This window comes from Gobius niger (assembly GCF_951799975.1).
Source record: "Gobius niger genome assembly, chromosome: 12".
Lineage (NCBI taxonomy): Eukaryota > Metazoa > Chordata > Actinopteri > Gobiiformes > Gobiidae > Gobius > Gobius niger.
The window spans coordinates 22,671,663-22,686,457 of record NC_136863.1 but is presented as its reverse complement, the minus strand read 5'-3'; the positions used below and the strand labels follow the sequence as shown (position 1 = coordinate 22,686,457).

The 14,795-nt window shown below is 42.3% G+C and overlaps 1 protein-coding gene across 1 annotated transcript in view; it reads left to right on the top strand.

Moving 5' to 3' along the window:
- The first annotated feature begins 2,650 nt into the window (after positions 1 to 2,650).
- The window catches only part of wnt7bb (wingless-type MMTV integration site family, member 7Bb), a 28,317-nt gene continuing 16,172 nt past the window's right edge, over positions 2,651 to 14,795 (top strand). The window contains exons 1-2 of the mRNA XM_079568060.1: positions 2,651 to 3,158; positions 7,596 to 7,822. Of these exons, the coding sequence (XP_079424186.1) occupies positions 3,076 to 3,158; positions 7,596 to 7,822 (310 nt within the window). The 5' untranslated portion in view covers positions 2,651 to 3,075. The remainder of the gene's footprint in view (positions 3,159 to 7,595; positions 7,823 to 14,795) is intronic.

Sequence of the window (14,795 nt, the reverse complement as noted above, 5' to 3'; positions counted from 1 at the left end):
CACCATAGTTTATTGCTGGAAATGACAATCACAGTTTTTCCTCAAAAGATCACCTTGTTATTTTGATGACCACTAGAGGGCCATCGACCCTGAGTCAGACATTCCCAACATCTGCGCTAGGGCTTAAAACAACGAGCGTACTCGCTAGTTTATGGGCAACACTTGATCAAAGTGAGTGGGTAGAGCTCAGAGGCATGTTTCTCATGACGCCAGTAGATTATTATCAGTCATCATTAGTCACGCTGGTAACTGTCCCCATGCAGCGGCAGAGCCAGAGCTGTCTGCGGGACTCACTGTTGTGGTGAGAGTCCACACTGTGGGGAATAGCCTATTGTTACAGACCCAGCCTCGCCTGCTTAAAAGCCTATATAAGACATTTCGACTCATTTGTCTGGGTTTTCAGTTCTAGTCCTACAGCACATGAGCCGGGAGAGAAGCCCGTCCCATTGGCTCCATTTTCCCACTCAGGAGGAGGAGGCAGGTAGAGCTGTGTTACCTGAACACGCACTACCTGGCTGCGCACTCACCTGCGTGCACAGAGCCAAGATGTTTCCAAATCCAGGACTATACGCAGCCTCTTAAAGACGCATTCGGTCTACACCAAACATGCATCTGCAACCAAGAGACTGAGCTGGATTGAAGCTTCGTCGCGAGCGCAACAGGCACCCTGAGCACCGGTCCTCGTTTAGCATCGCACTAGTGCTCGTATCATGGATTTGACACGGACGGACACTGACCAGAGGATTCAGATAGACCTGCTGGGAAACCAACGCCGTGTGTCTATTTGGAAGGGTTAGAGAAGAATCCAATGTGAGCGCAACTGTGCGTAACCACTTGTTTACAGTGCATGGCCTAAGAGGGACTACCGATCATGCACAAACCCCTCCGAAAGCGGAGTCTCTACGTGTTCCTGTGTTTTAGCATCTTGTACCTGAGACTTGGGTGAGTCATTGCGTTTACCTGCATGTGATCCTAGCATTTACTGCGATTACGTGCATTTGCAGAAATGTTGGACTAGGTTATTTAAGTTGATATATTATAATGATTATAGCCCCGCATTACAACTACTGGGGTCGTGCGTCAACATGTTGGACATGCATTTCTCAGTTTGACACATGAGTTTGTCTTTGGGACAAAAGATTATTTGAGTTGCTGTATCTGTTCCAAAAGCACTACAGCGCCGCATTCCTTCATTAATAGCGGCACAGTGAGCTGTATTTCCACATTCCTATACCCACTGACTTTTTTTTTTCTCCTGTTTTGCAATTGCTTGTCTTGATGCATAAACAGAAGGACAGGTATCTAATCCTACTGCACTTTACAGCAGTCTCCAATATTATACAATATGAAACCAATTCTACCTCAGTTTACGAGATTTACTGTTTGAAATGTGTAGGGAGTTAGATTGAAACATCTCTGTCTTGTGCGTTGGCTTGGTTCACGTGTGACTACATTAGGCCTAAGGCAAGGCAGGCAGAAGAATAAAGCATAAAACGTGTTTATAATCAGTTCAGTTAATCATTAGGCGCTCAGCCTAAAATGATAGGCTATGTTTAAAGTCGGATAGTGGGCCTCCAAGATTTGCTTGATAATGTCTGATCATCTTAGTGTACGTTTTGTTATATTGGGGCAGTGCTGTTTAACATAAGCCACATATTATGTAAAAAAAAATAGACTTTTTACTGAAAAAAAAAGTCTCGTCTATTTAAGGATTATGTTACATTTCTGTTCAACATTTTGAAGTGCTTGGCAATAGAGGATACGCACGTGCGTTTTTTATTCTAGAATACTCACCATTGACGGTATGGACTGTCGATAATACTCACACACTAAGTGTCAAATAATAAAATAAAATAAAACAATGCAGACTTGTTGCTCATTTAGTACTGTTGCTATGCTGTTGCTATGATGGAATGCCATCTGCATACCCTCTTTACGTGTCGACGCCGTTGAGCTTCCTCCCTTCACTGGCTAATCCATCACTGCACCATGTTAATTTACCCGGCTGCATCTGCAGGTGCTGACTGACAGTGACGCTGCAGTGGCGATAAAAGACTGTCTTTATCCACAGCTGAATTGTTTTAAAACGTTGAATAAATTGATCACAGGAGATGTGGCTAAATTAATGTGAACATTCACTAGCCTATAAATAGGCTACACGTAGGCTATGTGAAATATCCCAGACAGAAGTGCACATTATATGACCTATATTTAAAATGAATGAATAAATAAAAATGTGAAAACGTTTTTAAGGTACTTTATTGGGGATTTTTCCCCCCTCCGCATTTGACCCATTCTTAAATGTGCAGAGGGAGTAAGGAGGAGTGGGCCGCCGCGTGCAGGGCCCAGCAGTGACCCATCTCCAGATGTCGAGCCATGGCTGATGGTCAGAAATCACATGGCTTCAGGACCTATTGTGCTTGTTTTGAAATGATGTTAAACCCATCTAGAGACAGGGAGGGAAACATGCAAACTCCATACAGAACCTTCTTGCTGTGAGGCAAGAGCGCTATACACTCAGCCACCGTGAATTTTTACAACCTGTAAAAGAGGCTAGATCTATGGGCCAACATGATAGCAGTCATTTTGGAGGTGGGCAGCATTTTGCGCATGGACTTGTTGAGGGCAGTCTCTGTTTCCGGGCTCGCGCCGCTGGAGGGGGTTTGAGGATGAGTTGCTGAATGACGATGAATGAAACCTCGTACTCGTCAAGCGCAGATCGGATCAGTGTCACCCTATTGTCCCATTGTGGCCAAGTGGGCGGATTGTAGCGCGTCTCTGCCCAATGGCAGCCGCGTCTCTCATGAGAGCAGCGCGAGGAACTTCTCTGCCATACACGAGCCCTAAAAGCATCATCCTCATCCTTAGTCCAGCTCGTGAGCTCAGACATGACACAGCCGATGTCAGCGCGCGCACGGCACCGGGATTTTGGAGATGCGTAGAGCCCGCAAAGACAAGCAGCACGCGCAACACGTCGCTCCGTGATTGAGCTCAATCGGAACTTATTGCTGAGGATTAACGGGACTTGTGTTTCATTTGACTCGAGCCGCACGCGGCCGTTTGCTCCATGTCATCATGATCATCTTCTCCTCGCGCAGTGTGCTGCTGTCAGTATACTACCCGCAGATCTTTCTCATCCTGACGAGCGGCAGCTACCTGTAAGTCTCTCCCGCTAATTAACTTTTTGCCATTAACTTCACAAGCGCACTTGTTCTGCGTGAAGGACAGATGCCGAGCCTGAGTCCATCACATTCTCAAAGCATAGTGCATTTATGGAATCAGTTCGCTGCTACAATATGATCATATTATAATAGGCCAACAATATTTTAATGTTCCTCTACCTACACCTTTAATATAGGCAAGTGTGAATTAATTAAACATGAGAAAATTAAACCGTCAGCACACCACCCATGTGGACACGCACCATTAGAATTCAGTGCAATTGAAGAAATTCCCAAATCCTATGTTGGGTTAACAATTAGTTTTAAAGCTCAGATTGGCCACGGAGTGGCAGAGATGTTCAAGATAATCAGATGCCGAGACTGTTTTATTCTGGAGACGGCTGGCCAGTCAGAGCGCACCCGAGGCGCTCTTTACGCAGTATCTCGTTTGGTTAACGACTGCTCTTAAACCAACTCGTTCTAGTTTAATGAATGGAATGCCCACTTGATAGTAAAGCGCTACGGCTGTGAATTAAAAGGGAATGACTGACTTCCTTAAATGCTTCCCAAAGAATTAGTGAGCCGTGCGCGCGCGGAGAGGAGACCCCAAAGCTGACGCTCAAATAGATGTGGTTTTGGTCTGCAGCTGAAAGTGGGCTGCGCGGCTATGTTTAGTGAAGGCTCCAACAGTGAAGCCACACCGTTGTTTGTTTGGCTTATTCCTCCGTGCTCTCTGTGCAGAGCTGACCACTAGAATTAGTCTAAAGAAGCGCTTTGAAATAAGGCCAAATAATGCCTCCTCTAAAAATATGGTTCATCCACCGGTTAACAGTTTAAAAAAAAAATCGTATTATTTATTTTCTTTAGTTAATGGTATTAGCCCATCAACATCTGAGAGGAAACTAACACTTTATTTCATATGACCTCCAAAAAATTAGGAACTTTTATTCACTTGCAGGCTGCGGCATTTTCTTCATCCTGAGTGCATTCCTGGGCAGAGGATGCATGCCTGGTAGCTAAATAGTGTGTCAGTTTGGCTCAAAGTGTTCTGTGTGATGGAGTAGGTGCTCTTGGGTAAGAGATGTTGCATTTAGTCCAAACTGATTTTGACATCATTGGTGAAGTCTTAAAAAAAAAGCAGCTCTCAAACAAGATATTTTTCAGGTGTAACTGAGAGGTTTTGAGTGTGGATGGATATCCAATCTTACTTATCATAGAATTAAAGCCATAGGTAATACACATTACACAAAAGTATGCGCTACACATACTGTATGATACTGAGCGGTCCCACCCAGCCACATGCTGCATTTATAGTTTTCAGTTGCATCTGGTCCATATTTTGACCCAGGTCATTAGTTGTCTGGGTTTCACTGTCCTCTCTTTTCTTATCTGTACAGCCTCCACGAGCAAACATTTGTGCACTGTAGTGACACAAACATCTAGACTGCTGTAAGATGTTATGTGTGGAGTACAAAACACAAGCAACGTCAGAGAAATCTCTTTAGTAGTTAAAATATAACACAATAAAACAGGTCTAAACTAATTTTTGTATATCAGGACTAAACCAGGAACAAAAAGTTTGCAACACACGTCTAAGCAAGGCCTTAAACAAGACGATCCAAAACCAGGTCTTACTTGACTTAAATATGATTTGTTAATATGGGCCAAAACACACTTCACCGCAGTCCTGGCAGGATGACATCTATTGAGTGAATGAGGCTTTCACTGCTTGTTTTCTGCTGATGTTATTGACGGAAAGACCACATAAATGATCAAAATGTAATGAAGCAAACATATGAGAACTGCCTCACCATTCATTTGTACAAACCCCGATAGAACGCAGCATGACCGCGATAACTGATAAGTCCAGGAACTGAAGTGTCTGCATTGTAGCAACGGGCGAATATAGCCAAAAAACACCTCCCATTTCCGAGGGTGAGATTGTCTATGGTTGCCGGGGACGACTGTGTACAGCAGGGTCAAAGAGGTCATAGGTCAGGGGAGTTCACGCTTGTTTAAGTCCACACAGACAGTCCCCACACACCACAGAGCGCTGCTGTTTACTGTGGGTCTTAAATGCACCTGACTAGGCTCTGCTACATGTTTCACAGTGCTTGGTCTATGAGGAGGGTAAATATTATTTCCCAACACTGTTAATTGGAAAGAGACTGCAAATACATTGAGGTTAATTACAGTGATTCCGATGTGTCTTGGAACAAAAGTAATGGATGGTTTGCAGTGAGCAGCTCGGAAAAACAATTTCCCCCAAAATATAAAAGTTTTAAAGTCACTATAGTAGTTCTATAGTTCTAAACCGCCCGGATGTCTCAAATCTACACCAGTTTATTCACACTTCTTTTATGTGGTCAAAAGCATGACGCATAATTTTTTTTCAACCTTCTCTCCTTAATTTAGTATGTTTGTGTAAATTCTCAGTCATACAGGAGTTGACAAAAGATACAGGAGTTGACAAATTATCATATATTCTATATGAGTAGTTACAGTGTTAAAAATGTCATATGTTTGTATATCATATTACTGTTTCAAAAATGTAGCTGAGTTACTTTGAGTTTCTTTTGGCAAAATAGAAACTGAAAATAGTAATAAAGCCACCGAGCAAAAGTGCAGTCATAGATTTCATTATCCTTCGCTTTCCCCATTCTCTTGTTTTGTTTTGACGCTAGCTACAGACTACAGACAGATCTTTTACACCAGTGTCCAACTTGATTTGGTGCTGCACTTTATTTGGGAGGAGTTTGGCATTATTTTCATTCATACATTTAAATTGCACTTGTAACTCAAGTTACTTAAATTGTAATGACTAATATATTACTGTAATTCTGTTTAAGTAATATGTTATATTCCTTAGATACTGAAAACAGTAATATGTTTTTGTAATGCATTACTTTTGTAATGCGTTACCCCCAACACGGGTTGTTTTTGTGCTGGTGACGTTTCGCTTCTCACTAGAGAAGCTTCATCAGTGACTAATGATCTTCTAGCAGTAGGCTGTATATAAATCCAGTTGGGACAGGTTTACTTTGTTATCGGAGGCACTCATACATATTCTACAAAGCTCAACTTCAGAATGCAGCTAGAAGATCATTGCTGATGAAGTTTCTTGGGTGAGAGGCGAAATGTCCGTAACACTAAAACAACCCAGTATAGATGACGGCTTTAGAACGTTTGTCTACTCCTTAGTCCATGTGTTAGCTTTTCACTGTCACAGAACCAGTCTGCATTGGCTAGTCCTGATTGTGGTGAGGCCCGTGAATACTTCATACAACACACTTCAAAGATAGCGTTATTTGTCCAAACTCATTTATGGCTCCTCATCACTGACATGTTTGAAAAGCATGTGTCTACAGGGTCTGCAGGGCTATAAACACGGCGGTGCGTTGCTGTAATCTGTTTTGGCTTTGCCCGTGGTTACAAACCCCACTGCTCGACATGTGTTTTGATATTATCACATTGACTGAGCAGACGTGATGAGGTCGGGGTGTCATTTTACCCAATGCACAATAACAATCCACAAACCTGTGTTGAAAGCCTCACTGTGCATAGTTTCCACACACAGCGATCTGAATGAAAGCACATTTGTGAAATTTATCCTCCTCACTTTAGACGTGAAATATGTTTCAAGCAGGTCATAACTAATAAAATTTTGCGTGACATTTGGTTTCAAAGTAAAAGTTGTGGGTTTACATCATACGATACAGAGCAAGTGGATGTGCTTCTTGGCATATGCTCATACCGCTGCGTTACCTAACAATTAATACAAACCAGGTCATTACTCAAAGTACCACTATCCAAACCCATGTGGAACCATGTGTCAGTAGTCAAAAAAAGCGCCTTCTGTTTTAACAACTTTCTCCGCACTTTTGAAAGTGTTTTATGCTGGATAAAATTTTCAGAGTTTGAAAGACCTCTAATCCAATACTTTCATAAAAAATATGTCCGTCACAGAGCTACAAAATGCTCATTATTCATCACAGAGAACTGGACTGTTTCTAAATGTGAGACAAGAGCTCCTTTGACAGCATTTAGGCACCATTAAAAAATAATTTCACTCACAAATAATGTTATTTGTGATAGAATGGTTGGAAAGTTCTGTTAGTCATACAAAGCTCACTGAAACACATCTTTTGCCCCAAAAATTGTCAAAGTAAATTATTAGCTGTGCAGAAGTGAAAGAACAGTATTGCCCCACTGCTACTACAAATTACTTATTATTATTGCCAATAAGCCTATCACCGGGCAGTTCAGTCTCTTGCTCCTTAGTGTGGTTTCTTTCCATAGACATTACTTCAAGTTTTAACTGTTAAAATGATACCCGAGGTTAAGAAACTGGTTCTTTACTTAACAAATGCTTTAGTTCTGTTGTATTGTGTCTGGTGTACCGTGCCTTCACTCACGATCTCCTGTGCATTGCAGGGCCCTGTCGTCCGTGGTCGCTCTAGGTGCCAACATCATCTGTAATAAGATCCCCGGGTTGGCCCCTCGACAGCGGGCCATCTGCCAGTCCCGGCCGGACGCCATCATCGTGGTGGGCGAGGGCGCTCAGATGGGGATCAACGAGTGCCAGTACCAGTTTCGGTACGGCCGCTGGAACTGCTCGGCGCTGGGAGAGAGGACGGTGTTCGGACAGGAGCTGCGAGTAGGTCAGTCTGGGTCCTAGCAGCTTGTGTCGTGAGTGAAGTTTTTGTGCATTGTAAAAAAGAAAAGTAATGTGCTACAATGATTGCCACACACTTGTAGACATGAGAGAAGGTGCTTTAGCAGAAGGTTTTAACCCACATTAGTTTTAAATTGCGCTGTCATATGACAACTCGCCTACCTTCTGACAGGCAGTTGCTGCGTCCTCTTGGTATCATTCCCGTGTATGGATAAAGGCTGTGTCTCGTCAGGAAGAGGATTTGCCGGCAACCTCAGAAGGAAAAGCTGGAAAGGAAATAAGTTGTAGTCGTCAATATAAATGATCCAAAACACCCAATTACATTATACAACAAATCAGGATCTCCAACCTCCTGGAAAATAAGATATTCCAGTAGTATTAAATCATAATGACTTGAACTAAAGTTTATGTCTGCAGCAGTGATACCGTGAATGTTTCCAACCCTGTAAACATACTAGTGCTTACATTACACTCTGAAACAAACAGCCCCAAGTTTACACCATGTGAGATTTAGAACAAGATGCGGTTTGAATATTTTCGCAACAAAACGATGTGTGCTCGCGAAGAGAAAAAGACCTGCCAATAATAATAGTCACAATAAAACTAAAATGACAGTTGTAATTTGCGTTTTGAGCCATCCTATTGTCTTTGGTTTATTACAAATCTTAAAAATGTGGTACCAGCGCCCGCCCTCTGAGCTGCATGAAATATGGCTGCTCTCAAGCCAAACCCAAGCTCCACACATCACACGGTCTCCAGTCAATGCAGGAACACGCAGTTTCTCTGTTTGTTGTATAACCCACTTGACAGAAACTACACAGGCCAGATCCCAGCCCATCCTTGTTCCCATCTCGCCCAATGCTGAATACAGAATGCTCAGTTTTAGCACACCTTAGCCCTGTATCTTTTACCCACATTCACGTGACATCACAACATTTGAATGAACCTATAGTAATGCATATGGAAACTGTCTTCTCTGTCAACACAAATGAACTAGCCTTTTTAAAGCCATATAGGTTTATCAGATCTCCAAACACCAATAGCTATCCTATTTGCACTTCAACTTAAGCACACGTCTTCAGCGCTCATTCAACTTTTGGCCAATCTGCAGTGCTCTGGTTTCTGTTCATGGATTTGCAATAATAAAGCTCTTGGTTAACAAAGTACCAGCTTCGGCTGACGGTGCCAAAGCTATGGGAAAGCTACCGAGGAGAAGCTCTAATGAGAAAAACATACAGCTGAAAAATGATATCACAAATAAAGAGACAACTAATGATGTTATTGCACAGAGGGCTTGCTGAGTTAGCTGACATGGACGGACACATCTGTTGTCAATTGGGCTAAATTGGTTGTGTCCATGGCTCATGGTACAAGCAGAAAACATCTTCAAGCGGGCAAACATTTACATTAACAATGCCTTTGTTTGAGAAACTCGGCACTCCGCAGATTATGCATCCCATTCGTTTCACAGCGACTTTTTATACATTTCCTTTCATTTAGAAGATGCTTTGTTGCTATTACGCTGTGGTTTGGGTGTGCATTTAATGTACTGGTTCTGCTAGCAATCATTCTTCTTACAGGCCAGCCGAATAAGCCCCAGCTCACTCAAAAAGAAAAAAAAAAAATCTCCCTTTGTTCTGTATGTGGCACTTTCTTTTGTAATGATTTTAACATTGTTTTTTTCAACATTGGATTTTTGGATCTTTGCCTCTTCATTTGAAGGTACTGAATTAATATTGGGTGATAGAAGTGTCTGAAATTGAAGTTATTAATAAGAAATTGCTATTAGTCAGATCTGATCCAGTGTACTGTTACTGTAGACGCTTTGGATTATATTTCTATCTTGTGTAGTGGTTATAGGCAGAGAGCACAATGATAGAGTGGACGGTGGTGGACGCATGAAGGTCAAGTCTGGCACTGGTTTAGATTCCATGGCAACAAATTGGCCAAAGAACGTATGAGTAAATAATGACGAGGCATGATCGAGGTCAAGTCTGACCTTCGCTTGGGTGTTGCAGTTTGTTCATTGAAAATGTGGTTGATGACTATCTCCAGGGTTTCCATTTGGTCCCAACACTAATTCTTTCCTTTTGTTGTGTGTAATGTCATGATCTCTGAGCTCTAATGAGATGTTCCCGACATTCAGTGGTCAGTATCTAGGAGACAGGTGAAGTAAGCCCATGTGGCCTAGTCCTACAGATGACCTAATGCAGTTCAATTTACAAAAGATGTCTTTTCTGTTTCTGATAGACTATTGTCAGAATATATTGATGTTAGAATTAATAATGTGGCGGTTGGATTTTAGGTGGGTGGTCTAAGAGTTGCACAACCATAATAATTGGTTTAAAACCGTATTGTGTAGCACTGACAAAGGCTAAAATGGTGGGACTGCTTTCCACTTGTCTAATTCCTCCAATGCCGTCCCACACTTGCTTTTCCTGCTCTGGTGTGGAGATTTCCAATTTGCATGTTTTCTTTGTGTGGTGCACCTTGTGTGACTGGCTGCATCCTGATACAGATGATTGATGAAGTCTGTAAGCGGAGCAACGGCGGGGCTGACTTCTACCAGAGCTCACGGAGTCTCGCAGCATCCCACTAGGTCATCGCGGGAGACCACAGACACCACAGCTACTGCATAACTCAGCTGCCAGTCAGACATCGGAAAAGTCCACCGTTAGGGCTTCACGCTCCGCACCTATTTGTCCCGCTGCCATCTTTTCTTTCAACTTTGATCGTTTCAAAAAGCCTGTTGCTTGTGATTGAAGATTTAAGCGTGTTCTCTGACCAAGTCGATCTGCATTATGGATTTCTTGGGTTTGGCATATGAAATCATGGAATACACCCCTTGGACCGAATGTTCCAGTGCCTTCTCCGAATCATCATAATCAAGTGCAGGGGAAAAGCTATGCGACGTTCCGCTCCCCGTTTAGGTTTTTTATTCAAATCCCCCAAATTATGAACACTAAACCTTTCCCTCTGCTCTGAGACCCAGCCGTAGTGTTGGTCTGGAGAGAAGGAGAAATGTGGAGTTTTTCATGAACTGAAGATCAGACGACCACAAGTTTAATGCATTCTCTGAGCACTTTTGGGGGCTGGCTCCTGCTTCACTACATCAGCTTTCATTAATAGTTAGGTTCATTGTAGAGGCATCTAAAGAACGGAATGCAAAGGCTGCCGTGGTGGTCGAAATCCTTAATTTTACTACTTGAGTAAAAGTACAGATATTACTTGTCAAATATTACACAGAAACAAGTAAAAGTCAGTCTAACCTGAAGTACTGACATATTTGCTGTTAAGTATTCATAGTAGAAAGTACAAATTAGTTCAAATAGGTGATATAAATTTGCAACTTAAAACATAAAGATCACCCAACCTGAAGTCACCGAGGTGGTTGCTCCTCGGTGGCAAGGCTCCGGGGGTGGATGAGATTCGTCCAGAGTACCTTAAATCTCTGGATGTTGTGGGACTGTCTTGGTTGACACGTCTCTGCAACATCGCTTGGTGGTCAGAGACTGTGGGCAGACCAGGGTGGTGGTCCCTCTCTTTAAAAGGGGGATTGGTGGTTTTTTTGCCGGTCGCGGCACACTGGACCAGCTCTATACCCTCCATCGGGTGCTCTAGGGTTCGTGGGAGTTCGCCCAACCAGTCCACACGTGCTTTGTGGATCTGGAGAAAGCGTTCGAGGTGGTGGTACCCTGTGGGGGGTGCTCCGGGAGAATGGGTTCCGGGGCCCTCTGCTAAGGGCTGTCCGTGCCCTGCATGACCACAGCAGAAGCTTGGTTTGGAATCAGACCTGTTCCCAGTGCGTATTGGTCTCCACCAGGGTTTTCCTTTTTCACCGATTCTGTTCATTACCTTTATGGACAGAATTTCTAGGCACAGCCGTTGGCCGGGGGGTGTCCGGTTTGGGAACTTCATCTCTGCTGTTTGCAGATGATATTGCTCTATTGACTTTATCAGCGTGCACTGGGCTCAATCAAGTTTACCTTCTGACCACCGTATACAGTACAATGGACCAGTGGAACAATATACAGTCTCAAATGGTTCAATAAATGAAATGAATGATAAATGAAATCACTGTAGCTGAGGATGACTTCAGAAAATATTATCTGCATCATCCCTTACAATTTAATCAAGGGATTAACTTCATGAGGCTCATACAATTCAGAGGAAATGTCTTCATCTTTATTTTAAGTAACTCATCCGTAACTCCAGATTGAATTAAAAACGTCTGTGTCTTTGCTCCATCCGCATCTTACTTACAGTGTGCTTGTTAAGCCAGGTAAAGTGGCTAAATAAGCCGTTTTCGTTCAATATAACATTTTCTTTGAAATGATTACCAAATACCTGCAAAAAGCATTATTCTCCTCTTTCAAGGATGTTTCTTGTTATGGCAGATTCAGCCACTTGACCTTTGCACAGTAGACTTAATAAAAACACAATTATTTACTCATGCAGATTGCACCAGGGCTTACCCAATACTCCATCCACTTGCTTTAAAAAAACATGTGATCTTACATCTGTGTAACAGTGCACTCTATGTCAGCACTATGGAGCCTGGAAGTGGACACTTTTCAAAAGCTGCACTCAGCATCAAAGGCCCCTCATCGTAATGCCACTCCAGGTCCTCTCTGTTTGACTTTCAGGCCAGTTTGTCACCACCACATCCATTCATCCCAATGGGCTTCACCTGAGAGCTACAGGTGAAATATTACAAGAGTTCAAATTCATAGCCTGAGGTCAGTGTGCAAGAGCAGACCTGTGAGGATCAAGGCTCTGAGTAATAGTTAAGTTCACTCACCTCCAGCCTTTTTCAAGTGGTTGTGTTTGATGGTCACTCAGCCCCAAGGCAGCTATGGCTACATGGTGGCCGGTTATTTGGCGAACCCCCGACCACGTGTTAATATTTTGGGATAAACAAATGAGAGATTCATTTCCGTCATTGCTCAGAATTATGTCCTTTTTAAAGAGCACTGCAGCAGATGAATACAGTAACAAGTAATAACTCTCAGATGCGTCACAATTACAGATGCATCGATGCTTTTTTACGATACTGGGGTTTGAGTATCTGACGACATCTCATATTAATTGTCCTCTTTTTTTCATTGTGAGATCAATAAAGTATTTTCTTGTCATGATGTTACAGATCAATTAAATCTATTAATAAACTAATGGAAAAAAAATCACAGGATATTTGACACTATCCTTGGGACAGGCTATTTTACATGAACAGCTCACACACTTGCTGTCTTTAACAGCATTTCATAAACTATAATACAAACACATGTCCGCTCCAGCAGTGGCCGATTTTATTTCTTCTTAGGCCACTTTATGTATTTCTATCATAGTTTCAGGCTTGATTAGCTTTAGCATACTGTTGCTAAAAATACGTTTTACGTGCGTCGGTTAAAACTCAGTGATTGAATTTTCCAGGTTCTTCCCTTCATAATGACATACAACATGCCCATATTGGCTTAGTTTAGTTGGTGAAAGTTGTGTTTTTAAAGTGGTGAGAGCCAAAACTGGTATCGGTTCAGTATCGGATATTTGTAGCCGATACCCGATATTGTGTATTTTCTCGTATCGGCTCCAATATCAGATCGGTCTGATACTCTCATCCCAAGTCACAATGAAGCCTAATATTATAGGAAATTGGCAGTGGGTTGGACCAGACTGTTTAGCGGGCCGGATCTGGCCCCCGGGCCATAAATTCAATAGGTTTTTAAAAAGATGAACTACTACAAAGAGCTTTGGTTAGGAGGTGGCATTAGTTCAATTATTGAGCAAATCTTCAGAGAATCTGAAGTTTCCCAGGTCAAGGCCAGCTTGAGCACATAGAGTTATGTACCTGAAAAAGACACTTTAAAGAAAAGGACCAAATGTCAAAACACATGATGTAGCACTTAAGCAGCAGTGAAACCAACACAGGTGTGTGTAGGGGCTCGGGAACTCCTGGAATCGCCACCTCAGGTGCCATCCCACACAGAGGGGATGAGACAGAATATAGCGGGTCTATTTTAAGTTTTTCAATATTTCTTGCTACGATCTACCTCTTGTATACGTGTAACAAATACTGTACGTAATATTATAGTCAACATGCAGGTTCACCAGAATGTTGAACATTTAAATGGTGAATTCTCAGTTATTAGTTGCCAGAAAGACATGAGCCCCTCTTTAGCTAAGTTGTCTTGGAGACCCACTATATTTCACTTGGTGATATTCAGATATTTTTAATCAGTATGTAAATGCACTAAACCGGATAGGTTAACTAAGTGACAAACTTTTGGCGGGGCATTTCCAGTTTATCTCCTTGCACAAACTTGCCCTTTAGTTCATAGGATCTTGCCATTTGCTGGCAGGTAACTTAGGGGCCAAACCAACGTCTAGTCAGATAAAAGGACGGGATGTGAGCAGTTGTGGAAAGATGTGTTCAACAGGCACATACTTGACATAAAATCCCCCTGTCAGAGCAAGGACAATGTTGATAGTACAGCTCCGTGGAAAGTGAGAAGATTTAGTCAGTATGGGCATTTTTTTCTGGATCTTAGCCCAGGGTTTTTCCATTCAAAATTCATTCCAATTTGGCAGCAACAAGGCAGAGATAAGAGTGATAAATACTCCTCTTTCATGCGTTAAGCCTTTGTCAAAACAAAAAGCTGAAGTGTATTCTTAGAACTGTCACCAACCCATTTTGTGTCTCCCACTTCCTTAATTATTTTCTAAGTGAGTTCCAATATAGGCAAAAGCTTGTGGTTGTAAACACATATATCGATGAACAATTTTAGATGACAAAAGTCACAGGTCAGGCACTTATTGGGGCTTACTGTAAAAGACCCCAGCAAAAGAAAAAAATATTGCAAACCTTAAGCATAGTGTACTGTCTATCCAATGCAAACATGTTTTAGATCAAACCGCAGTGAGACAACATTCTCCCGAAGTCTAGTCTTATATGAAAAGGG